General features: G+C 45.7%; 1 protein-coding gene across 2 annotated transcripts in view; it reads left to right on the forward strand.

The window, feature by feature from the left end:
- The window catches only part of CUNH15orf52 (chromosome unknown C15orf52 homolog), a 92,522-nt gene that overhangs the window by 10,762 nt on the left and 54,128 nt on the right, over positions 1-27,632 (forward strand). The window contains exons 2-6 of one of the 2 annotated variants that reach the window (XM_019552321.1): positions 5,266-5,379; positions 7,263-7,367; positions 8,278-8,340; positions 8,743-8,907; positions 24,177-24,329. In XM_019552321.1, coding sequence (XP_019407866.1) covers positions 5,266-5,379; positions 7,263-7,367; positions 8,278-8,340; positions 8,743-8,907; positions 24,177-24,329 — 600 coding nt within the window. The remainder of the gene's footprint in view (positions 1-5,265; positions 5,380-7,262; positions 7,368-8,277; positions 8,341-8,742; positions 8,908-24,176; positions 24,330-27,632) is intronic. The other variant, XM_019552322.1, reaches the window with a different exon arrangement.

A 27,632-nucleotide genomic window follows, 5' to 3' on the forward strand; every position in this document is an offset into this window, starting at 1 on the left:
TCCTCTGGACCCTCTCCATGCTGTCCACATCCCTCTTGAAGTGCAGCGCCCAGAACTGGACGCAGTACTCCAGCTGTGGCCTGACCAGTGCCACATAGAGGGGGAGGATCACCTCCTTGGACCTGCTCGAGATGCATCTGTGGATTCATGATAAGGTGCGGTTGGCCTTCCTGACTGTGTCCCTACACTGCCGGCCCATGTTCATCTTGGAATCAATAGTGACTCCAAGATCCTTTTCTGTCTCTGCACTGACGAGAAGGGAGTTCCCCAGCCTGTAGGCATGCTGCTGGTTCTTCCTCCCCTGTTCTCATCTGCCCACCCCTAACCTGTCCAGATCTAATTGCAGCCTGTCCCTGATGTTGTACAAAATCAGCCATACTAAGCAGCCTCTGGGCTAACACCTGATTAGTGTGAGACTGGTGATAGTTCCACTAACTCCCCTAAAACTTTTGCTCTCCCCCACAAACTCTTGCTTAAGTGCCACTCCCACCATTTCTGGTGCTGCTGCTGCTACAGCAGGAAGCTGGGCTCCCATTCCCTCCTCCTGCCCCTGCTCCTGTCCCTGCCACTGGGGGTGGCATGGGGTAGCCCATAAGGCTCAGGAGGTCTGGAAACCTGTGCAATGTGTAGCCGCAGCCACTCAGAAGTTGGACAGTCCTGCTGTAGGTTACTAGCGTCATGTGTAATAACTGAATGCAGATAACATCTATGATAAGGATGACTAGGCTGTATCACCAGGTGTACAGCCTAGTCCTTTAAAAGCCAATTGGTGCCCTGGGTTATAGTGGGAAGCAATGTGGCAGCACTGAATGTTCAAACTGGTAGTGCCCACAAACATGGTTTGTGCCATGGCAACAATCCTAGCATTCGCTTCCCTCTCCTCAGCACCCCTGTCCATCTTGCTTCATTCTGTGAGTGAGCATAGCGGGTAAGGACACTGACTGACAAGAGTTCTGCAGCACTAGGATACTAAAGTGATAAGCAATATAGAATTGCCTTATAAAAAGAAACACATGGCACTTCAGAGATCTTAATGGGTGCACCTACATGTGCACTTGACTGTGGAGTTGACTAATTAGCTCTACAATAAAGCATGTCGTGCATCCAAAGGTGCATCTCAAGCCAGTCCAGAGAGGTGATACTCCCCCTCTATGTGACATTGGTCAGGCCACAATTGGAGTACTGTGTCCAGTACTGGGTGCCGCACTTTAAAAAGGATGTGGCCAGCCTGGAGAGAGTTCAGAGGAGGGCCACCCGCTTGGTGAGAGGGCTGCAGGACAGGCCCTATCAGGAGAGACTGAGGGACCTGAACCTGTTCAGCCTCAGCAAGAGGAGGCTGCGGGGGGACCTGGTGGCTGCCTACAAACTCATCAGGGGAGATCATCAGCAAATAGGAAGAGCCCTTTTCTCCCTAGCACCACCTGGTGCAATGCAAGGAAGAATGGTAATAAGCTGATGGAGAATTGGTTTAGGTTAGAGATCAGAAGGCAATATTTTACAGTTAGGGTGGCCAGAATCTGGAACCAACTTCCCAGGAAGTGGTCCTCACCCCTACCTTGGGCAAATTCAAAAAGAGATTAGATGATCACCTGTCTGGGGTCTTGTGAACCCAGCATTCATTCCTGCCTGTGGCAGGGGGGCAGGCTAGATGATCTGATCAGGTCCCTCCTGACCCTATCTACTATGAAACTATGAAACTATCACAGTCTACACGTGTGCTGGTATTAGGGCACAGTAAATTGATTAACTGTGCCATAGGATAGTACTGTCCCTGACAGTCAGGAGCAGTACTTTCCTATGGCAGAGTAATTTACTCCACTGAAACACACATGTAGACAATGAAAAGGGCTGGCTGGAGCATGAGGGTGCTACATTGCAGGGGCTCCCTACCCCCACACTGTATACCCTTGCACTCCTCCGCCACCATGCTCTTGCCGCCAACAGCACTGCCACCACCTGAGGGAGCTTGCCATGTCCCCCCAGCCTCCGGAGGCATGCAGTGTTCATGCACCCTTGTGCCCCAGCCAGCCCCTCTGTTGCCCAACACCACCATTTCCTAAAGCTCAGGCATGGCCCTCTGCCAGCCCAGGACTGCTTCACCCTGGCTCAAAGTGCTGCAGTTCTGGGTGCACATGTAAATGTTGTGCTCAGGAGCAATTTTCTGTGGCTCAAATTGCACTGAAGTTTATCACGTTGCATGTATAACCCTGGGCACAACACTACCAGCACCCTCCCCTAAATAGTGGGACCCTGGGGTACCTGATGGCCAGTGGCCCTGCCCAGCTACCTGGGTAGCTGCTGCCAGGTCCCCAAGCAGAGAGCCCCCCCCTTACAATCAACCAACTTTGCTGACCATTATAAAACTATTCACAGGGTTTAATTATTTACAAGGTAACATATAACCAATGTAGTAGAGCAGGGGTCGGCAACCCCTGGCACGTGTGCCGAGCATGGCACGCGAGGCCATTTTGCTCGGCACACCGCAGCTAGCCCCGGCTCTGGATAGTTGCTGCCAGCAAGGAAGCCTGGGCTGCTCACAGCAGGGCTTGTAATGGGCCGGGCTCCATGCTGGCAGTGACTGCAGAGGCACCTCAGGGAGGGCTGCGCTGCCCTCCTGTCCGCTCCAAGGTGTGCACGCAGTTGCCACCAGCACAGAGCTGATGCCGGAGCTGTGGAGCCTGGTGCAGCCGTTTGCAGCCTGCCTGTTTCTTGCTGTTGCTGCCCAGAGCCCGGGCTGCCTGCAAACATCTGCACGGGGCTCTGGGAGCCTGCCGTCACCTCCGTGCCGGGAGCCGGGGAGAGGCCAGGGCTACACTGCTTCAGGCCCCTCCCACCACCCGCTCTGAGGCACAGGTGCATGTGCCAACAGGGAGCTGATGCCAGAGCCTGGAGCCCGGCACAGCTGTTTGGAGCCTCCCAGCTGCAGCCGGAAGCCTGGGCTTAGGGGCAGGGGCTTTGGGTGAGGGGCACAGGGCAGCAGGACTGGGGGCATAAGCAGGGTCCTGCCTGGCCAGGGGTTTCTGGTTGCTGGAGTAGAGCCTGCCCCTCCTGAGAGCCTTCTCACTCTCAGGGGAAAAACCAGGGCAATGTTCAGCCTCTTCCCTGGCCCTGCGTCCCCTCCCCTGCTGCGTTCACCCAGCCACACAGGGCTTGCAGGAGGAGGGTCTTCCCAGGCTCAGAGTCTCCTCATAGGCAACTCCCTTCCTGTGCCTGCCTGGCAGAGGGGGGGCAGGGAGGGAGGGATGGAGAACAGACACCCCTGCAGCCTCTGCTGCTACTTCTGCAGGGCTCTGCCAGGGGCTTTCAGAGGGACAGCCGCGGGGCAACCTTTTCCCTGGTCTCCAGCTTGCCTCTCACCCCCTCTCTCTCCTTTGTTCTCCCCCTGTGGAAAACTGCTCCCCTCTTTTAACCAAGCCTCCCAGCCAACCCCAGGCCAGGACTGTCACAGGCCAGCTGGGCACTGTGAGTATATCAATTTAGTTGCAGACTGACTGAGCACTGCAACTTTATTAGCCACTGGGCTTTTTGGTTTGGGATTGAGAAGGTGATGTTGGAAAGGAAAGAAATTACAAGTTTTACTTACAAAAAGGAATGAATTTTACTTATGACAACAAAAGATATAGTTTGCATATATAATAGTTAATAAAAAGGTTAAGCTAATAAGCAGACAACATAACAATACAGATTAAAATTGACAGTGATAATAAAACAGATAAAGAAATTATCCAAGAGTTCCCACTTGGTTAGTAACTTATCGATAGTCCCTTGGTTAGAAGACACACATCAAGTTGAATCAGTGAAGTCAGATGTCTCTGAACTGGGCTACCCAAAGGATACCGGTGGAAGCCCCTCAGTCAGGATTTGGTCCTCGCCCTCACAGGGAGTAAGAGAGATCCGTGGGGTATGGGACAGCAATGACCCTTCTGTTCCGTCCTTCCCAAAGGTTACTATGACGAGTGTGTTCTTTTATATCCTAATTTTGCTACTTTTTTAATTATATAGCCATTCATAATATTGTTTTATAGCTGTTATCCTATGGGGTTAAAAGGTGTTAGAAATGATTATAAGAAGTTACTGCCCAAGCTTGGGTTTATCCAATAAGCAAATTGCAACACAACATCTTCAGGTTTAAAATTAACATTACCCCGCCTAAATCCAGCCTCTTCAAAACTCTCTGACTATGCTTTTTTTGAGATGTCCTTTCTTGAAATGTACTGGATAAGTTGGGCAGTTGAATCCAGGTTTTATCATCATCAAGGCTAAATTCTGAGCGAGAAAGAACTATTAGGTCAGCTAATTTCACAGCTAGAGCTTTGTCTCCACAAACAGTTACAAGTTACATTTGCAGGTTACAAAAATACAAGCTTCATATTAGACAAAAGTTCCAAATGCCTCCAAGAAGCACATATTTATTGCTTATTAATTTCTTTGGTTCTGGCCATCACACGGGACTCTTCCTCGGCTTTTGCTAACATCTCTCATTCAAGCCCAGCTGGGGTTAGGTCACTCCTCCCACTTCCAAGAGGGCTACCTCCAAAGCAGCTTCACTCACCCTCAGGACAGACGATCTCCCTACTGGGACAAACTTTGGCTCTTTGCGCTGTCCCTCTGCAGGGCAGCCCTTCTTATCCCTTCAGGTGGTTCCATTTTTAATGCTGCTGCACATGAAGTGCAGATGTAGATAACACCCAGCAATTTTACTTTGCTGCTTCAGTCAAGCATAAAAAACAGCAACGGCTAAAAAATGTATAGCCTTTATGCCAGTATGTTGTACTGTTGTATACTCATCCAGGTCACATTTGAGTACCTGAGTCTGCCTTTATTTCTGGAGGCTGCTATCTTGTACACCAGAATTTAAATATTTTAAATCTTTAACCTCTGTGGTTAGGTATTGAGTAAAATGGGAATCATGTGTAAATAACTAAGGCCATGGAATGTGCCTCTGAGTACCTGAATGATCATTTAGGGAGGTGTGTACTACCCCATTGAGCTGACTCAACACTGAAGCCTAATGATGGCAGTTTACAGACGTCATTGTTGATCCAAGCATGTACAAAAGAAGGACAATTCTGTTTTAAACAAGTCAGTCTCCCGGGAGCAGAATCTTGCATAGGGGGTTTAAAAGAGATAGAACTTGGGAAAGCACCGTGCCTTTTTTCTCCCAAGTTTGGTCCCTACTCTGGCACATAGAACTAGAGTGGGAAGGTTTGTGTGTTATTGGCTGTGAATTATTAGTGAGAAAACCTCTTGTTTTTGCCTTTTTAGGATGCTGCTGTGGATGATGTAGTGCTGAGAAAAAAAAGGCAGAAGGATGTTGAATTGGATAAGAAAATCCTGGCTTTACGGAAAAAGAATGAAGCTCTTATACGAAGATACCAGGTAAGTCTGCCCCAATTCTATCTTCTTCAGTTCCTTTCTGGAGCCTTTTCTACTAACAGTTTATGACTACTAATGTTTCTGCATCCTGTTATTCCACCAGTGTGATGTGGAACCAAGTTAGATCAGTGTCTTTATGCAGAAAAGTTGGATAAAATTCTGCCTTTGGGTTTTATCTGTTGAACTGCAAGTGATATCTGGGGGATTTGTACATAAAGTTCAGTTTCAGAATGAGTTCCCATGGGTTTACAAAAGAAAGATTCAGAAATGTGGGTGAGGGCTTTGGATCAGTCTCAGCTAGTGTGAATACCCTATCTGTGCTGACAGCAGAGGTGCTATGCCAATTTATAGCAAGAAGGTAATATATCTTCATTACCAGGCTGTCCTCTTGCAGGCCTTGCATATTCTCTGCTGTCTGTAGTTTTCAGTTGCACAGAGATGTACCTCCTCATGCAATTTTTAAAACATTTTCTTCCTTCTCAGTCAGCATCACCCTCACACATTTTTAGCTCTCCCCCACAACCACCCATTTTTATATAACATGTGCTCCTCACTTTTCCAATTCAGGGGCTTTCCTATGGCTTCCCATTCCTCTATGGCTCCTATCTCTTGGGTTCTGTCTTTTTGTTCTTAATCTTTAGGAGTGCCCAATCTCTTTTGAACTGCCCCAGTATATTTTCCAGTGGTTCCTCACTGGGGGTTCCTGATTTTTTCATTGTTGCTAGAATAGCCAGGAGGGAGGATAACTTCATATTTTGCTGCCTTCTTGTGTCCTTTCTTATACGTAAGACAATCCAATTATTTACACAGAGCACTGATGTATTAGGCAGAGGTGCCAGAAAAGGAAAGACGTTTAAACCCATGTCAGGCTAAATCATAGAGCTAGGCTTCAGCACCATATTAGTTAATTCTGCCCTGTTCATATGAATTAGGAGGGAGGACTTTCAGTCAAACCTAAAATGTGCATGTGCTGAAAAAGTCTAAAGGTGAAGGTATGTTCAGAAGCCTACTCTGAAGGTCATTTCCCAGCACAAGAGGAGGTCAGCAGCCAAGGACCAAATATACCAATAAGGAATTTGAACCTGAAACCAAATCCAAAATTCCACACTTTGGGGAGGGTGTCATTTGGATCCACATCTGAATGCTGCAGACCAAGGCATGTGCTATGCCTCTGTGGAACAAACATACCCCTCCAAAATGCCTGCATGGACTTTCCATCTGCAGTCCTCCCTCACAGCCAGGTCTCAGAGCCCAGATTCCAGGGTCCATTGTCCATCAGCCCTCTGTTTGGTTCACATACTTGCATTCCCTGGTTGAGGATTCTCTGAAGCCTGGACCCATCTGAGGTCTCTAATCCATTCTCCTCTCTACATGGCAACTGAAGAAACCTAACAAGCTATCCTGTGCTCCATGTGGCAAACCCTCTCCCAGGACCTCGCTTCTCTGCTACTCTTTCCTGAAAAGCAGGCTCCTTGTCATGTGTACTTCAAAGTACTGGGGCCAACAACAGGTGCTTGGAGGTACATATGCACCAAGGACCAATGCGCTTTTACAGCTTCCTTGGAGAAGACCCTGTGCTGAGGGCACATTGACAAAAGACACACATTGACGTCAGTGTTCTTTCTCTCCCCCTCTTACTTCCTTCCTTAATGCTGAGGTGGGCCTATGTAATATGAATATGAACCATGTCTCTAAGAACATGAGGTTCCGGAAGCAGGGAAACCACTTAGCCTGTGGTGTCCTGGTTTATTATGGTCAACATCCCCACCCCCAACCATATATGTATGAAAAGAGCTGATGGTCCTGCGCTGTGTGTGTGAAAAGGTGTCATTTACCATAGGCCTCTAAGAGTTTGCTGACATGGGGTATGGGCTTGCCTGTTTTAGGAAATAGAAGAGGACCGAAAGCGAGCAGAGCAAGAAGGAATGGCTGTCACCTCCAGGAGGACCAAGCAGGATGGCCTTACTATAACCATCACCAAGACTCACAATGTAAGCTCTGCCTCCCATTGGGTATAAGTTTATGCCTTCTGAAAGGATCAAGTCCTAACTAACCTTGAGATGCCAGTTCTGGAGTAGATAGCATGTGTAACAGGACAACCACAATACAGAGCTTCAGACCCTAGCCACTCCCAGAGGACTTAGAAGTCCTAAATAGATTCAAGCACAGGCCTACATAAGCCTGACCATACAAAATAAGTTCCCAGGCATACACAGGAGGCATGCTGGTATGTGCACCAATATGGGCAGGTGGATGTGAAAAGAGTTTCCCCTGGACACCCTGCCATGTATGAGCTCCCAGACAAAGGTGCAACTTAGCCGCAAAAAAAGAGCAAGGATAGGTGTGAATTAGAAGCTTTATAGGCACATTAAGAGAGAAATTTAACTGCAAAACATGCTTAGGAAACAAAAGCCAGATTCAAAACAGGGCCTTCCTTCCCCTTCCTTTAAACAGGGTTTAGCCTTAGAACAAACAAAGCAAATGGCCTTTGGGGGTTCTCTGCAAATTCTGCAACTCAGGGGCTGACCTAGTTTTTCTTTATAGAGGGGATTAAACAAATCATCAACAGACACACCCCTCCCATTCACCAGCAGCAGAATCAGAGGGGAGGCAATTCATGGTCTGATCCACCCCTGGCAGCAGCTTAGGGCCCAGAGATCACAAGGTCAGTCCTGCTGTAAACTCTGCATGAAGTCCTGTGTCAAAGTGAATGCAATGCCAGCAAAGCTAATGGAGTAAGTAGTCCAAACTGTACCATTGTTCCTCTTCTCTGATGTTGGATTTTTCACACAATTACTTTATTAGGCCCATTTGTAGAATGCATTGCCTTCTTTTCAGCAGCACACTGGCCCTTGCTTGACTGCAGATGTGCACTGTTGCACACATTTCTCTCTCTTACAGGACCTGAAAGATGCTATTAACCAGACTGAACACTATGGACTAGATTGCCCAGCCCTTTTGATGGTGAGCACTTATTTGTGTGATAGTCACATTGATTTCAGCAGGCAATGACCACCATAACCTAGGGCTGCACAATCTAACCTTTAGAATTTTAAAAATACCTATAGTATTATTTGTTTTCTAGGCCTTTGACATTTGAGTCAGAAATGTCAGATTTGTAAGTGCAATGGATTTTCCAGACCTACTTAGATTTGTGGGTTTCACTGCTCACCAGACAATGTGCCTGTTGTTTCATTCTGTGGAAGAAGGCATAGTACTGTAACATGAGCCAAAACCGTCCTTTGAAGCAAATCCTGACATTTCTGTACTTGCTAGCTCCCTATGGTTGTTTGTAAAATGGAACCCCCCTCCCCCCAAATCAAACTAGAAACACTTCTTTGCTAACTAGATGGGTTTATTTTTCAGGAGAAAAGGGTGGTGAATGAGAAATGGGGAAGCAGCTTCCCAGCAAGCCCAGAGTTTGGAATTGGCAGTGAGGAAGATGATGAAGAGGAGGAAGCAGATCATATGTTCACATTCAGGATGGGGAAGAGGATGCAATTGGCTGTTACTATGGATAACAAAGCTAAGGTGAGTCTTGTAAATGATGATGTGCCATGTAACAGGCTCAGGTATTCACCCTCCCCAGAGTCTAGTACCCCCGTGTCCATGTTCCCTGACCTCCTCCACCTGCGATCTCATCTGCCACAACTCTCAGCTTGCTGGTAAATGTGTGTCACCCCATGGATGTACTCCCCCTTGAAGAAGACCTTAGTTGCCTTAGGGGCTAGGTTTGTAACCTCCAGCCATCCCCATAGTTATGCCTATGCCTTGCAGATGACTCTCAGTGGTCCCTTTGTCACAGACCTTTAAGTCAAAATCAACCCTGGGCCCTCAGGCCACACAGCCACTTGCCTGGTTTCAGGCCTTTTTATCTGGCTGAGACCCTTCAGGCCATATCCACGACCTAAAAGCTTCCTGGGTCTCAGCCTGAATGGTGAAAAATGCCTCTTAGGCCCCTGCCCATGGCCTCCCCTTCCCCTACAGCCATCATCCAGTCCTTTTGTAGTTAGCATTATCAAAACATAAACACAAGCAACTGCTTTCCAAAAAAGTCACCTGAGCTCCCCTTGGTTTTTTCCTTACAGCCCTAGGTGACAGCTAAGGCATTAGCCAACCTGTCTCCTGAAGCCCTCTCCTGCAGGAGACCCATTCCCTGCTGCCTGCAGGGTCAGACTATACTGCTAGCTCCCAGCCCTTGTTTTATGTGCTCCAGAGCTCCTCCCCTTCCTGTCAGCTGGCTTACCAGCCTCATGCATGGGTTTATTCTCTGTTTCATAATCAGCCTGCCCCTGGCTGCTGCAGCTTAGCTCAGCTGCCTCTACTTGACCTAATGAGCTTATGCTGTTCCTATCTGGCACCTTCACAGGGTCCTTAGCAGGCCCCAGCCTCTGGGTCTGTTTTCTTATTGGGGTGGGTGTTGTAGCTGTTGGCCCCTGTGGGCTAAAAAAGTCCTCCTCCCCTTCTGATTGCTGTTAAGAGATTGCAGTTCCCTGTTATATGCCACCAAGGTTAGCACATTGGTTAGTTTTCTTTCTCCAACTGAGGCTCTGTTCATTGTCTTCCTGCAGTTACTTCCTTGGCATAACAATCAAGTTCAGGATTAATATAAAAAGACTCCTTTTGTTAAATACACTCCTGTGATTGGTAGCCTGGATTCTTTCTGCTAAAGACATCCCATTTCCAAGCCCAGTAATACTGGGAATTACTTCCGCCATCTTACACTCACAGCTTGCTTTCTTACTGATAAGAAACCATCATTATTAGTCCATTACAGCTAAGAGAGCTTGAAAAGATGTTACCTGCAGTAACTTGAAACTGAAGCTGGTGCTTCACAGAGGATGACTTTTAAAATGTATCAAACAGACTTAGGCTTCATCAGCGCCAGTTTGAACTGGAAAAGGGCCTGAACTAAAACTCCATATGTGAGTCTGGAGTCCATTTTATGAAAGCTTTGAAGCTAGATCTAGAATTTACAGCGTTATAGTAAAATCCAGCCCAGTGTAGCAAAAACCAGAAACTGGTGCATTTAGTGGCTCTCTGTGTAAAACTTATTATTTATATGTATGCATATACCCTATTTATTACGGCTGAGTGAAGCTTCAGTAGCCGATTCAATTTGGAGGAGATTCAGCTTGATTTGGTGACCGAATCTAATCAGGAGACCAATTAAAAGCTCCGAATTGATTTGAAGCACCCGAATCAATTTGGAAAAAGATTTGGAAAAGATTCAGTGATTTGGCCATAGACTATACAGGCAGATGACACAGCTGCCTCCAGCAGGTAAGTCTGTTGAGAAGCGGTGTGGGGGGCGGGGAATAGGGCTAGGGCTGGGGCAAGCTGCCCAGCCAGGGCAGGGGGGCACATGACTTGTGGAGGTGGACGGCAGATGTGGGCGTGGCAGCATTCGGAGTGGGGACTCTGCCCTGCCACCACTTGCCAGCTAGGATGGGGGCAGCGAGGCAGGATGCGGGCACGGCTTGCTCCAGATGGAAGGGGGCAAACAGCAGCAGAGCATAACCCCTGCTCCCAGCACTGCCGCACCTGTATCCTGCAACCCCTGCGCTGTCTGGCAAGCGGCAGCAGGGCAGAGCCCCTGCTCCCAATGCTGATGTGGGTGCGGCAATGCTGGGAGCTGGGGCTCTGCCCTGCTGCCGCTTGCCCCCTTCCGCCCAAAGCGAGCTGCACCCCAAACTGCACCGTCTGGACCAGCGGCAGCAGGGCAGAGCCCCCATTCCAAGCACTGCTGCACCTGCATCAGCACTACGAGCGGGAACTCTGCACTGCCACCACTTGCCGCCTGGTGTGGGGGGTGCGGGCGTGGCAGCGCTAGGAGCAGGAGCTATGCCATGCTGGTGTTTGCCCCCTTCCACCTGGAGCGAGCTGCACCCACATCCTGCCCCCCCCCCACAAACTGGGCAAGTGGCAGCAGGGCAGAGCCCCTGCTCCAAGCGCTGCCATATCCGTATCCCACACTCCCCACCGCCTCCCTCCCCGAGTAACGTGTCCCCCCTGCTCCGGCTGAGCAGCTTGTCCCAGTCCCACCTATCTCCAATCCCTCCATCTCCCACCTCTTCCCTCCCCACTTCCCCAACCCCAACAGGCGCTGCCTGTTTAATCTATGGCCGAATCTCCGAAGTGGCACAGAATCTTTCCAATCTGATTCAGCCAAATCGAATCGGACAGTGATTCAAATCTCCAAATCAAATCACTGTCCTCCAAATTGGCCAAATCTGAATCTGAAGGCCACTTTGCACAGGCCTACTATTTATAACATTTACCTGTTGTACCCTCCAGTGATATGTTCAAACCTTAACAAAAACTGTTGGCAGTTTTACTTGTCAATGGCTGTCACTAACCACTGTCCTCTCTACTGGAGCTAATTTCACCTTTGCAAATAATCTTCACCTTTTGCCTAAATATGAAGGCTAAACATGTGCAGTCAATTGTAAGGGGGGTGGGTCATTTCATTCCAAATCCTGCTTATGGCATACTAGAAATTTGCAAACCTGTGGCCCTTTCTGCAGTGGGGACTGTCACTTCAACACTTTTTACTAACCCTAAAGGACATTTTGAAGAGAGAAAAACAATTTATGTTTGATTTAAGTCACATATATCTTTCACCTGTTTTCTACAGAATGACTTCCTGCATTTACTAATTATTGATTATATTTATGCTTTCAAAAGAACTGAACCCTTCCAACTCATCATTTCTTGTGACTTGATCCTGCACTTAATACTCGTTCTGTGTTTCCAGTTGCTGCCGAACTAGTCACAATTTTCCACAGCTTCCTCCTCATTTTGGCACTGCTACTGTGTTGTTGGAATTGAGGTTGAGCTGGGATTTATTCACAAACATAGGCGCATTGGATTGGAAGGCTACCTGAGCCGTTGAGTCCTGTCCCCTGCATATGCAGATCATCATTTACCCCATGAATGACTGGTGCCTCCTGAATCTGGGGGGGCACCTCCAGAAGCTGTTGATGGTGGCAGCCCTCTTGGGTGGGCACCAGCCCTACTGAAAGTATCAGTGCCAGCTGTCAATGGGGGCACATGCACCCCCATGTACCCCCTACCAGTCGCCTATGATTTACTCACAGATTCCCAAAAGCTGCCATTTCAAACTCTCACACAAGAAATACAAGGCAGAACACCTATAACATTTCACAAGTAAAAAAGCAGGGGAGATGAAGGTACTACTAATGTCCTGCCACTGCAACAACAGGGAAGTAGTTGGTTAATATTTGATCACACGAGGAAGAACATATACTCTGCAGAAGAGTAGCATGCTCTGAGGTGCAGAGGAAAGCAAAACACAAACACAGTCCTTTCCAATCTAACTTGAGGGAAAAATTTCTTCCTGGGAGAAAAATTCCAAGTTTGTCTGTTTGTATGACCCTGAACAGAAGAGCAAAATCCTTTAATTAGGAACTTGTGAATGTTCTACATACCAGCAGACATATCAGCACACCGCAGTCAAAAAATTGCAGCCTTAACTGGGGCCAAGATGCAAAGCCTACTTGTGTGGGCATAAGGAATGCAAGCAAAGTGGTTTGGATCTAGGGACACAGTGTTAAAGGTACTAGGATAAGCAGAACTAGAAGGTGTGTACAAAAGTTGCTTTTTTCACCATTTAAAGTGTTTTATTGCTGTGACTTAACAGAATTTTATGGCTCTACAAGCACTTTAAAAATGGGTACAGCACTTTAAATTAACCCTTGTTAAATTAGGTATTAAACTTGATGTTGTGTACTTTATAGCACTTTAACAAACTACAGCACTTAAATAACTTCTATACACTGGTCAAACTTCTGACCAACAGAGAAGTCCCAGGAGGCTGCAGAGTGCCCCCTGCCTCCTAGCTTGGAAAGTACACAGAGGCTTAGAGGCCCCCACCACAAAACACTGTACTTCTGTCAGGTTTAAAAGTGCTGTAACTTTATAGTGGTATAAAAAGTGGTGTAAATTACGGTGCTGTAAAACCCGCACAGAGCACTTCTGTACACACCCAGAGTCTTTATAGGGGAATGATCTCCTCACCAACAAGTATAGCAGATAACTGTAAGATAATGGAGGCTTCTGTTCATCTACTTGTACATGTCACTAGCCAACATCACAGCAGTAAGTTGATATAAACAGACATTTCACCTAGCTGAAACCTTGCTACTATGCAAAGAATAAAACGGTCAGAAAAGATGAAGCTGGGGACATCCTGGTGGCTTCCAGTTGGACTGAAGAGCCATATAAAGAACTGGCTGACTCAGAGGCAGGGATATGAAATACCAGTGTGACTATGCAGTAGCATCCCCAAACAGTTTCCTGGTGACACCAGCTGTGCACCAACTGTGCATGCTTCATGTCATGTGATGCTACGGCGCAGTAGTTACGAGCTACTGTGCAGTCAGTGAGTCATGTAGATGTGGCCACTGACTCTGAAAAATATATCTTCCAGCTTTATCAAAGACTGGTAGAAAAGGCAGAAATCATGACAAATTTACATTTTAATTTACATTTTAATTTTTCTGTCAGGTCAGGGCATTAATTATAATTTGTGAATTCTTTGTGGACAGATGCAATCTGCATCTTTGATTATGTCAAGGGTTATTTGCCAAGAGGGGCTTGATAAAAAATAGGAATTAGTACTATAAGGATACAGACCTCAGTGCTCTGGTGCCCAGAGGTCTAATGTATTCAGATCCTATTTTCATTGAAGCTAGGGAGTTTTGCTATTGACTTCAGTGGGAGCAGAACTAAACCCCTGTTGGGATAGACTGTATAATAAGCTTAATTAAATTCTTATAGAACTGCATTTTCATATCTAGGAAGCTTTAGATGTTAAGATATTCCAGTGAAGATGGTATTTCTGATCGCCATTCAGTCAGGATAGTAGGAGTAAGCCTGTGCTTATAAATTATTCATAATGAGTAGTGTTGTAGTAATGATGGTATGTGTATATATCTATCCCAAATCCACTGCACCCCCTAAAGCTCATTGCATGATCTACAACATCAAATCCAAGGCCTAGATTAGGATCTAGTTCTTTTGTATCGTGGGTGGCTAGTGTCACCTGAGTCCCCCCCAGCAGCCATTCAGCGACCGGAGGGGAGGGTCCCCCTGCAGCCAGTCACGCTGACCGGGAAGCATGAGCGGTAGTCCCAAAAGTGCCAGTGGCACTTCACCTGGTACCCTCACTCCCCGGCCAGTGCTCGCAGGGGGTCACTGGTGCTTGTGCCTGCCTCCCCTGCCCATCACCTAAGCAGGGAGCGCTGCCTGTCAGAGGGCGCACCAGTGCTCTCAGGGGGTTGCAATGCCCTACGTGTCACCACTGTTTTGAATGACATTAGTGCAGTGCACTAGCTACTAAATCACATCATCATTTTACACTTTGGCCTCGATGTCTCCTACATGGTAGTGGGAAACAGACCATTAATTCAGACTGCTGGTAGAGGAAAATTAGTTTATTGATTTATGTATTTCAGTTCCATTAATTCATAATCCTCCTTTAGGTTACATCAACTTTCATTTTTAAAAGGGAAATAATTATATATGTATTTATGCATATCCATGCATGTTTGTATGTGAAAGAGATAGAGGGTGGTTTAGTCATTTTCTAGACCAGAGGTACTCAACCTCCAGCCCACAGGCCTGCTCATGGATCACGAAATGTGGTGATGGGGGAGCAGTGGCTATTAGTACATCCTCCTTACCTCCTGTCAAATTCCCAAGTCCCATGCACCTGGTTAGAGCTGCGCCTGGCCATGCCCCCTTCCTCTGCAGGAGGAGGCCATGCTCCCTTCCCCTCATGGGGCTGGGTTGGGGCTGGGCCATGTCCCCTACAAGGTCAGGCCACCCCACTTCCATCTCTGTAAGGTTGGCCACATCTGTCTCTGCAGGGCCAGGTCAGCCTCATTTTCGCTGTGGGGCTGCGTTGGGCCCAACCTGGCCCACCCAGGCACCGGATCAAATATAGCAGCTGGATCCATCACAGAGACAAACCAGATGCTGCCAATTTGGCCCACTGGGCCAAAAGGTTGAGCACCCCTCTTCAAGACTCTTGAGATGCACTGCATTTGTTAATGTTGAGTTTAACTATTGCAGTGATTCTCAACCACAGTGCCATGGCACCCTGGGGTCCCTTGAGATTCTTTCAAGGGTGACACACAATGTTAGCACTGTTAGGTTTGCAAACATGATTCACAAGATAAACTTGGAGATTTCAAATAGAAATCCATAGTTGTAGTCTTTCTGACTTCTTTGCAGCAGAAAAACTGCTCTGTCATTTTTCTGTAGTAAAAAAAAGGAGTGAAAACTAAGAGCTGGCTTTTCCTGAGGGGTGCCTTGAGTCCGAAAAGGTTAAAAAGCACTGATTTGCTGGAACTGAATGTGTCACTGCTGCTCTGGATGTATGAGAAGTGGCTAGTTGGAAATTCAGCTTTGCTTTCTGGTAATCAAAACTGCAGTGAACAGCCCCACTTGTGATGTGATTGAAGCTCTGAGAAATAAACCACAGTAATTTAGTTAAATCACTTTATTTGATTTGACTCAGTTGTGGCTTTCTTTCTGTGGCCAATATTAGGATCAGATGGCCAGGTTGTGAAGAAGAGCATTTTCATTGAAACCAAAATAATTCTTAAGATAGCCAGCACAAGGGAAAACTGACAAGAAAATAACATAAAACAAACAAATATTCAGCTTTGTTTTCCTCCCCAAACTTGCTCCATTGTGAAACTTTCCCTTACAGTGGCATTTTTTAACACTACAATTTTTGTGAAGTTAAAATACACTGGTTACAATATAGCATGTACATCATGTTATAATAGAGCAGTTAATCAATATAAACAAGGCAATTATAACAATCTCCAAATGCATCCCAACAGTTAACATCAGAACCTCTAATCATATTATACCAATTTCAAATCAGTATCATTGAGAAGATGGAAAAGGGAATTTAAGGCCAGCGGAAGAACTCTGTAGAGGCATAACTGGCTTTTATAATTCATTCCTTACTGCAGCTGGAGCTTCATATGGCTTTGAAAAGACTTTCTACTGAGTCTGACAATCACTTAGATGTGAAGGTTTTTCTAGAATGAGATTAAGGGTCACATCTTGCAAACTTTCCATGCATGTTACTTCCACAGAAGGACATGGCAGTTCTGCCCATGGAAGGCTTTGCACATTTGGGGTCACTGACATGGAAAAAGCTGTTAGTGCCAATTGGGTATTGTCCTGATACCCACTTGCATATTTAGTGGGGGGTTTTCATTGCAAGCACAACATTAGGACAAACCTGACTAAGCATTCATTGAAATCAATAGGCTTTGGCTCAAGTCCTGTATCACTGGCATTTATGAATTAGTGAATGCACTGCCAAAACTGGTGACTGAGCCTGGCCAGACTCCCAGCAGCTGGACTTAAGCAGTCTCCAGCTGCCTCTCCCCATTCTGTAGAGACCCGCAGAGTGCACTGCATTTCTGCAAGAGTGTTGTTGTATTTAAGTAGGGAAAGGCAAGAAGGTGCACATCATGCCAGAGTGTATGTTCCATCCTGGGTGCATTTTTCAGCCAGAAGCTGAGTGACATAAATACAGTACTTCCCACAAAGCACTCTTATTGCAGATGTAGGGTTGACTCTAGGCTTTCATTATGAGAGAACAAGAGAGGAGTGAAATAACAGAGGCCTCGTATAGACATTCAGTTTCTCCTGGAAGAGGTCTGCTGTCCTAGGAGAAACCACTGGAGTACAGATGTTCAAACTTTTTTCTCCCACAGTAAAAATGACTGCTCCAAGAGAAAAATAACTTAGGAACAGCCAGACTTAAATCGCTCCTAGGACAGTTTCTTCTGGGACAACAAATATCCATACATGCTATGGCTGGCTTCTCTCAGAAGAGAACACAGTCCTCCAGCAATCCTTCCCCCTGTGAGAGAGAGTGTGACACTCACTCAACTCTGCTGCTCTAACAGGGAGCAGAACTTGCCCCCTTCACAATCCCCATGTTGTGCTGCAGGAAAACACGGAGTGACCATGGGTAATCTGGGTCAGCCAATCAGGGCTGTTCTGTGCAGTGCTGCCAGCCTCTTGCCAGGCAGACTAAGGGAGCTTGCAGAGCATGCACAACCACTCCCCTCTCCACCTATCCCAGCTGCACAGTATCAGCATTGCAAGTTCTCTGTTCTTCAGGACCTCAGCATTTTAAGTCTTTCCATGCAGCCCCTGGTAAGTTTCTCTACCAGAAGAAAGGAATCAGAACTCATGACAGAGATGATACCTTTTATTAGACCAACTAGATATTTTCAAAAAAATTCTTTATTTGCAAGCTTTCAGGCACACTCACCCTTCCTCAGGCACAGGAGAATGGAAAGATTGTAACATTTCTCTTAGGTGGAAATGAAAATTTATATTTCACAGGAGAGCTGAAAGTATTGTAAGATCTCCTAGTTGGAATAGTTAATTTGGTACAAATTAGGCTCAGATAAAAGTTGGAACAGTCTGTTTACCTCAATGCTGTCTGGTGTCATGCAGGACATTTAATTATATTTCCTTCTGGTTATTATAGTTCACATTTCACAGGAGTGTGGGGTGATGGACTGTTCTCCTGGGCAAGGAATTTGTCTTGTATTGGGGCAGCTTTGAGCTCTGTGAACATGCAGATTTAGCTGGAACAATAGGCAGGAGCCAGGGTGTCGGCTTTCAGGTTCCAAGGTGGTAAATTTGCTTCCGTCTTGTAAAATTATGAAGTTTTCATTTAAAAAACAGCTAAATTCGATATCTTTCATGTTTCGGAGATGCAGGTTGTTAGACCAACTAGATATTTACAAAAATGTTTTGTTTTGTGTTTTATTTTGTTCGACCAGGAGAACAAATCTGGGAGAATTCTCTCGGGCTGCTTTAATGTGTGAGAGTTTTAAATGCCTGCTATGCCAGCAAAAGTAGTAAACAAAAACTCATTTACGTTAAATCAAGTGGCTAGAATGAAGATGATGCAAACTAGTTTGCCAAGAAGGATGAAAGTATCCAAGAAGAATGATAGGACAGAACATTTCCAGAAACTCTGGTCAATTTTCTGGAATCTTGCATTGTTATTGTTTTCACTCCCTGACAGTCCTACCAAATAGCTTTGTTTCCTGTATCATCCTTAAGCAAAGCATCCCTCACCCTACCTCTTCCTCCAATAATCTCTGCTCTGGTTAATTGCCTGCCTTGTGCTCCACACTCTTTTTAAAGCGCATTTAGTTTTAGTGATAAATTGCCTATTCGTGCTGTACCTGCTAAAAATCTCATGAACCACTACCCTTTAACCTGCTGCCTTTATTTAAATATTGGCTTCTCTTTCTGGTTTTCTGGTTACACTGGCTTTCAGCAGACAACAGATTTGCATAGGTCTACAGCCCAAGCCTCTTATCACTACTGATTCTGACCTTCCTAACTCTATTGGTTGTAATGAGTCTGCTTTAGTTTTCCCCAAATCTCTGATTTATCTGAAATCAGATGAAAATCTGGACCTTTTCTCTTTTAGTGAGAATTCCCCCTTGTATGCAGCTGGTAATTGACACTCTAAAAAGTTATATTGCTGAACTGACCATACTGCTTCAGCAGGAGCAGATCCACTGTAACCCACCAGTAACATTTGCATTCTTACTCAGTTTCTTACAAGGCATATTATCCTTATTTTGTAAGGAGTGCCTCTAGTATGGAGGGGTTACTTCATTCTTCATAATTGTTCGGTGTTTCACCAATCTGCTGAGTGCTTCATGTGATGGTGACAGAGGTAATATCTAAAACTAAGACCCACCATCACCTTGCTCACTTTTGAATGGCACCAAGTAGCAACTACTGATATAAAATAGATTTTCTTCATCGATGTATGTATAGGCTGTAGATTAGTAGTTCACTATTGGAACTCTGTGACATTCAAAGATCCCCTTATTGTTTTTTGGGGTTGTTTTTTTTTGGGGGGGGGTTACTTATTGACGTATTGGAGGCATTTTTTCTCCCCTAAACTGGCTCTTTACCAAAAAAAAAAAAATAAAGATCTTCAGTGAAATTTGTAAGGCCAAGAAGTTCACATCAGGGCTTTACAGAACACAGAGGACTGCAGTTCTCCAGCTAATTGTTAACATCTTCAGCACAGCTTATATACTAGAAGTGTTCCTTGGGGCTCAGAGTGGCAAAATGCACTTCCATATATATACTATGGACTATATTCATCAACACTACAGCAAAGATACTTTGTTGAAATAACGATACTTGTAAGAATAGTGATGTGCTTGGCTGTAACACTGAAATGGCACCAGGATCAAGAAATATCAAATGCTTAGAAAAGCTGTGTCAGAATATATTTACAATGCTGAGTTATCCTTGAAATAGCATTAGGATACTCAACTGCAGATAGCTCTTTCCTAGCCCCATCTTGCAAAGTGTGCAGAAGTCTGTTGACTTCAATGAGTCTCAAGGGCTGCCAACTCTTTTCAGGATAGATTATAATCTGACAGAATCTGGTTTTAGAGGACAAAGGGATCCTTTTAGAAAAAGGAGTCATCACTGCTGTAGTTCCCAGCAGCTTTTCTTTGAAAGTGGGAGCAGACTGTCCTTTTCCATTTCCTTTAGACAGGTGATACAAGTGATATAGTGCTGAGGATGCAGAGTTCTTTAATAGAAGCATGGAACCCCCTCAGGAGGAGTGTGATGTGGGATACAGGAAGGAGGCTCTGATAAATTGCTCTGGGCAGGAAAGCTGCTGGAAACCCAACAAAGAAACATTAATGAAGAATAGTTTTAGAACAGGGGTGGTTGTGATGGGTGACAGAAAGGTGAAAGCATGGCATTATTCTGATGCACATGAGCCATATTTATTGCTGGCTGGCATGACTCTTTTGATCTCAGTGGTTTTATAATATGGGTGAACCAGACCTATAAATACTGTACATATGCTTCAAGGATGAGCACTCTTTTGTAAGTATCACTGAGTACATCTATACATACAATTAATTATATGATTTAGTAAACTCCAGCACAGTTTGCACTGAAATGTATTGCTCACAGTTGCCATGTTTACACATGCACCTGGGACTGCAGCATGCTGAGCTGGATTGGAGTAGCCTGGATGGGTGGGGGACCTGGGGGTCAGTCTGCCAGCCCAGGCTGCTCTGACCTGCTCAGTGTGCTGTGTAAGGGCTTGTTAAGGCACCAGGGTGCTTCAGTGTGGGGGCTAGCAGCCCCTGCACTGAAACACCCTTGTGCCCCAGCCTGTTGGGTCAGTGTCTACACATGTGTTGCAGCACACTAAATACCACCACAGCAGGATAGTACTTGTGGGCGTGTGTAGACTAAGCAAGGGGTATGTGTGCACAACACTTTAAAGCAGGTTAAATGCTTTTGCACTGCTTTAATGGTGTTGGTGTTTGCACGTGTCCGTGCTGTATTGCACATTAATTCCAGCCGTTGTAGCACATTTGGTGGCATAATCCGCCTTAAATGACTTTGGGGTGCAGCAAACTAAAACACCTCTGAGGAGTTTGTTTGATGTTTTACAGCTGCAAAGTGAAGCACTGGGCTCTGTGTGGCTCAGGGACTGTGCAGACAGCCTGTGCAGGCAACCTGGCAGCAAGGTGGGAAGGCAGGCTCTACTGAAAAAAAAAAACATGGTGAGCCTGATCCCATGGACCCCCCAGAGTCTGCCTGTCTGCATGAGCTGTGTGGGGACCTGGTCCTTCCCTCCACAGCTGTGGTGCCCCTGGGACTGCCCGAGCCAGATGCCTGTAGGCGGGTGCCACCTGGGGTAGGGGGCCACCGCTGCCATGGAGGGAAGCACCAACTCCATCCCACCACTGCAGCCCAGGGACTGCTCCACCCTCTGGCATCTTGCCCTCCCCTTCCCGCTGCCGGAGAGGCAGGTAAGACACGGGTGTACATGATGATTATTCAGGCAGGAATTGTGTGGCACATTGGAGTTTGATATTTAGGTTGTGGCCTGCAAATGTATTGTAGAGATGCTCAAAACCACGGAAGACTACAAGCAAAATTACTAAAGAAATCTCGCATGGAGCTGAGACTTGTAGATCTCTCTTCCTCCTGCTCCAAAAACCTAGTCCTTTAGCAATTCAGCTAGAGGAGAATGTCTTCAGGTTATACTAAATTCTCTTATCTTCTCTGGGCCAACAACTGGAGTGTAACATTGGGCAAACATAAATATGTAGCACTTTGTAATGGGTGGAATGCAAACCTTGGGTTAGGCCCTGGGATTCTGGAGAAGTTTGGATCAGGCCTGACCTTTTTGGGTCAGGTCCACCTGTAGTAAACAAAAGAAGAACCTTTCTGAGGGGCTCTGCCAGATTATCACACCTTCCATAAGGATTTACTAATGCATTTAAAATGGCTTGCTTTAAAATAGTTTATGAGGATGGGGACTTCTACAGCACATGTCCTTTGGGCTCAAGCTAACTGATGCCGGTGGATCAGCGATTCTTTTGACTGACCTCTCATTCTTCTGAATGTCATGTTGGTTTCCCGTTTAATTTTAACATCTCAGGAAAAGGAGCTTGACATCACTGGGGTGACATCACTTGACATGCCCAGTGAAGGCATCCACTCAGGTCACAGCAGGAGGCAAACTATTAGGCTGTATTGACATAGGGACAGAGAACAGTGGAAACTATTAAAATGATTGATGTCAGATCCTTGCTTCAAATACAACATTTGGTCGCAATTATCTCAGTTTAAACAGAACACAGCAAAAATAGCAAAGTTCCCAAGAAGGGCAATGAAAATGATTAGAGGTTACAACAAAAACCTAAAGCTAGAGCTGTGCATACACTAGGGAATTTCACAAAAATTCCCATCACTGTTAACAGAGGCTCAAGCTGTGAGAGAGTCTCTTTTTACTTATGCTAGTGTAAATCAAGAGTAATTCTTGCAGAGCCAGTGGTGTTATGCAGATTTGAAACCAGTATGGTCAAGAAATTAACATGCTGCTAGTGTCTAAAAGTCTCTCCTACCTTCTAGTCTTTTACCATGTATTGCTAAAAAGTTTCATTGAAATGCTGATAAAAATTAGTTTCATTGCATAAGCCTTGTTTATGCCAGGGCTGTCCAACTGGTGACTCATGGGCTGCATATGTCCCCTTAAAGAGAGTATGCAGACCACGGGCTCCTGCCCAGATGCCACTCCTCCTTCCTCCTCTCTCAGTTGCTCCTGTACCAGAGGCCAAGGGGGGCTTGAGCACCTGAACTGCATGCACAGCAAAGAAGGGAAACAGGCTCTCTGCACTTCAGGCAGGTGGTGTATGCAGCTGGGAGAGAAGGGAAGCTAGGTGGCCCATGCTGCACATGAAGTGGGAGGAGGGGTCAGTGTGCAGCCATCATGGCCTGTGGCCCCTGGGTATATGTCCCTCACAGTGTGCAGCCGCTGCAATATTGCCCCCAGGTCTGCTGCCTCTGGCGGCCCATAAGCCTGGTTGTGGCACCTGGCTGCCCTATACCATGGCTCTATCTGTGGCTAAGAACTGGACCTGGTATAACCTAATGTAGGTAAGACTACAGTGAAACATGCTGGATATCATGGTAACTCAATGAAAGGAATGCTGAGGTTGGCAAACGTATTGAACAAACATGGGTCCAGCTCTGTTTTTATGGACAAATTTGTAGTTACTCCCTGATTCAGGCTAACTCTTGTTTTGAGATTTTGAGTTTGTGCAAAATCAAAACTTAGGGGTGCATTAAAACAACAGATGGAAAATAAAGAAAGTGCATTGTCCCTTGTAAAGTAAAACAGCTGAGGTTTGCACAGCATTAGCAGGCTAAAGAGGCACTCATGAAAATAAAATAAAAAGACCAGGAATAAAATGTTCAAAAGCACCTAAATGACTTTGGCACCTAAGTTGCATTATGTAGTAACTTAAATAACTTAGGCACTTTTAAAAATGTCATCCTCATTTGCAAAGGAGAAACTAAGGAGTGATACAATGGAGTGATCCGTATATAGCATGACATAATCATCTGTGTAAAGATGACCTGCTATCCTCTTCTGCAAGACAAGAACAAAATGGCACACAACAAAACTGGGAGGTGATATATTTTAAATGTGTAAAAGAAAATATGTTTGTATAAAAATATATATTCCTCTTGTTGAACTCCCTGCTGAGGGGCTCTGCCAGCAGCTGTGAAGATAACAAATTGGGAATCAGACATGAGCTGACACAGTGATGTGTGCCTGATTGAGCAGACAGCTGGAAGTAATGACTGAATGGTATGAGCTGCCCCTGATTCATGACAAGAGTTTAAATGTCAGAATTGCCAAGTATATCACTGCTGACTGAATCTCTCTGGAAAGGCAATGGACAATCATGTGAGAAGGTCATAGAGTATCAAGTGTCAGACCATGTTTTTAAGTGGAATAATTTTTTGTGAATGGGACCTTAGGGGGTATTCCTGCTTTTTCTCCAATTTAACCACTGGATTTTTGGAAAAATAGCATAGTAAGGGGCAAAGAGGAGGAGGTGAGAACTCAACTATAGGATAAAAGGCTAAGTCATTACCCAGACGTTGAATTAACTGAAAACAAGAAGAATTTTTTCTCCTTGTATTTAGTAGGTATATTTTGGTGAATGTTATGCTTTCCTTTGAAGTATCCAACATGGCAGCTTTCAAACCAGGACACTGAACGGAAGGGATCCTGGTTCCCTACTAAGCCAGTCCCTCAATTCACCTCTACCCTGTTGCAGCCGCTATCATGAGGAGAGTTTCATGTAGGGATTAATTCTAGTGTCCCTGAGTGTATACTGGTTTTGCTTTCTTATTTCTAGGCGAAGCGGATTGTCAGCGAGAAACGGAGCTCAGATTGCCTCTTGAGTCCAGGCAGGGTCCCAGACCTGAGTGAAGAAGAAGTGGACCACTTGGTGGCTTTCCGGAGAGGGAGGCGGATGCAGATCGCCATCACCATGGATAACAAGGAAAAAGTGAGTGCCGTCCAAGAGCCCGTGTTATAAGGACTGGGTCTCCACCCTCACTACTGGGGGTGTTGGGAGGCAAAATATCAGTCACTGCTTTTTGGCAGCAGTTCAGTCGAAGGTAGAGTTTCTTAGCACTGTGGGCTTTTTTCTGTGCCAAAGTCACCTGGCTTTTATGACTCAGAACGAGAAAGTCTTTGGTGCTGACCTACTTCCTACCTTTGTGATCGTGGCTCTAGTTACTTCCAGACTTTCTTCTTTGGCCTCAGCATGTTCTTAAACTTGCCCCCCCCAAGCATCATGCTGTGAGATTTCTTTGGGGTCAATGAGGTGATGCTGGCATCACCACAAACTTGCTTTCAGTTTATGGAGAAAATAATGCAAAAGATTTCCATAGCTGCAGGAGTCATTGGCACCTAAAGCCAATGTCTCTACTTAGAGACACACAGTAGCTTGTGGTCAAAGAGCCCTGTCCTAGCTTAACAGGGAGGTAACTTAAAAAACGGAAGTAGATATTGCCCAGTCCTACTAAAACCAGCTGAGGTTACTGGATATTTTTATTTAACCTTATAGGTCCTGAAAACACAGTCTAAATATTTTATTGCAGATTCTTTCCCCCCACTCCTCTCTCCAGCACAAAAGATGCATTTTTCATACAAGAGATCCGTAGAGCAGCAAAACTGTGTGCAACCAACATGCACCATTCAGAATAAAGATTAAAAGATAGAAAATGTAAATATGAACAAAGAAAACAAGTAGATCCAAAAGGAACTAATTCAATTACCCTCAGTCAGGCTACAGCCAAAGCCTGCTGCTTACTGTATGCATTTTTCTTCCGTTTTTTTCTTCTGATCACTGGAGTTTTAAATAAAGATACAGGTCCACATTATCTGTTTCCCTGTGGTTTCTTTACCCACTTTGAGTGTCATAAAAATCATATACGCCTGTATATCAAGCTACCATTGAATACAGACTGTCACAGGAGGCCTTCATGGTAGCTTGAACTGGCATAATGATTCTGCAACACCCAATCCTTTTTCTCCCAGAATCATAGACTCATAAGGGACCTCAAACATTATCTGGTCAAACCCCTGCATGATACCCCTGCTACTCTTAAATCATCCCCAGCCAACGCTTATTCAACCTCCTCTCAAAAAATCTCCCATGGAGGAAACCCCATTATTCCCCTGGGTAGTCTGTTGTACCACCTTATCGTTCTAGCATTAAGTATGTTTTTCCTGAGGTCTAATCCAAACCTACTTTATTGATGCTGGCAAGTGTTAGGGTAAGTTTTGAGGGAGAGGGAGTGTGGCCTGAGCACCACTGTGTTGTGGCTATTTTTGGCTGCTCAAATACCCCTTGAGGTTGTATTAGGGCAGCACTGAGGCTGCTCTAACTTATGTCATGGGTTGGTAAAGCCGCCTCTTTCTTCCCACCATTTCTGCATGAAGTGAATCTCAGCCATATCCCATAACAAGCACCTTAATGCTGAGACAAGTGAGTGAAGTTCATAATGACATGCCTCCTCCACACTCAGTGCCCTCTCCCATATCAGCAAACTGCCCTTCACACTAGTTATGGTTAAACAGAGAATATTTAGCAAATCGGTGTGGAACTTTTTCATGCATGTGGCTTTTTAGAAAGAGAACATGCCTACCAGATTCCCCTTTTCAAAACATAGGCTCTTGCTGCTGCTTAGTTTTCAGGGAGAGTCAACAGAACGAGAATGCTTAGGTCTCCCCTTTCCTTAGCATCATTTCAGATAACACTTTAAAGCATCATGTTTCCAGTGGATTCACTTACCTGGGTATTACAAAGATAAGCCAACATTTCTCTGTCACAAAGCCTATTTATTGTTTGTAAATGACCACAGTGAACCAACTCTAACTGATAAGACTTGACTGGGTTTTAATGTACTCAAGAATGCCTCTCTGCAAACAAGTTCAGAAACCGATGTTCATTTTATATCCTGGAGTTTTAAATAGGAGCAAGTCACCTGAGTGGGGAATGACCAGAGAACAAGTATTCCTGCATTGTAGTAGGAGTGTGGGTGTGGGAAGGTTGCCCATCTGGCAGAGAGGACATGATGGAGTGGGTGGCAGCACTTATCCTGAGAAGAATTCTGCAGAGTCATTTGCTGGCATTCACAGTTTTGCTGTGCAGCAGAAAAACTGTCAAATGCATAGGATGGGTGCAGAGAAAACCAAGCCAGAGTTCAATATAAAAGTCAAATGATTTTCAGATATGTGGGAAGCTGGAGGAAAAGCAAGGGCAACATTGGACCCCTGCTGAACCAGTTGGGGCAACTGACAACTGACACCCAGGAAAAATCCAACCTATTAAATGGGTACTTTGCGTCAGTCTTTCATCAGTCCCATGGGACGCCCATGCCTGCTATGGGACAGGGAGGTCTGGGTGAGGGAGACCCCCTGCCCTCCATTAATGGTGATCTCATGAAGGAGCACCTTGAGAGACTGGATACCTTCAAGTCAGCCGGCCCTGACAATCTACAATCCAGGTTACTCAAGGAGCTGGCGAGCATCATAGCCCAGCCTTTGGCATGGATCTTTGAGAACTCCTGACGCTCTGGTGTAGTGCCCGAAGACTGGAAGAAGGCCAACGTGGTGCCTATCTTCAAGAAAGGGAGGAAAGTGGATCCAGCTAACTATAGGCCCAACACCTTGACTCCTATCCCAGGGAAGATCTTAGAAAAGTTTATCAGAGAGTCAGTCCATCCTTAATGGACTGGCCGACACCAACATCCTAAGGGATAGCCAGTGCGGGTTTGTTGCGGGTAGGTCTTGCTTGACCAATCTCATTTCCTTCTACGACCAGGTGATCTATCACCTGGACAAGGGAGAAGATATTGATGTCATATATCTTGACTTCAAAAAAGCCTTCGATCTGGTATCCCATGATCACCTCTTGGCAAAAGTGGCCAGTTGTGGCCTTGGGTCCACCATGATCCTCTGGCTGGGAAATTGGCTCCGTGGTTGGACCCAGAAGGTAGTAATTGAGTCACTCATCATGGTGTCCTGTGACCAGTGGGGTCCCCCAGGGCTCTGTCCTTGGACCCATATTGTTCAACATCTTCATTAATGATGTGGACATTGGAGTCAGGAGAGGACTGGCCAAGTTCACCGATGACACCAAACTTTGGGGTAAAGCATCCATGCCAGATGACAGGCGGGTGATCCAGGCTGACCTGGACAAGCTCAGCAAATGGGCGGATGAGAACCTAATGGTGTTTAACACCGAAAAATGCAAGGTTCTACACCTTGGGAAGAAAAACCTGCAGCATCCTTATAGGCT

This window comes from Crocodylus porosus, unplaced genomic scaffold (assembly GCF_001723895.1).
Source record: "Crocodylus porosus isolate Cpor-Errol unplaced genomic scaffold, CroPor_comp1, whole genome shotgun sequence".
Taxonomy (NCBI): domain Eukaryota; kingdom Metazoa; phylum Chordata; order Crocodylia; family Crocodylidae; genus Crocodylus; species Crocodylus porosus.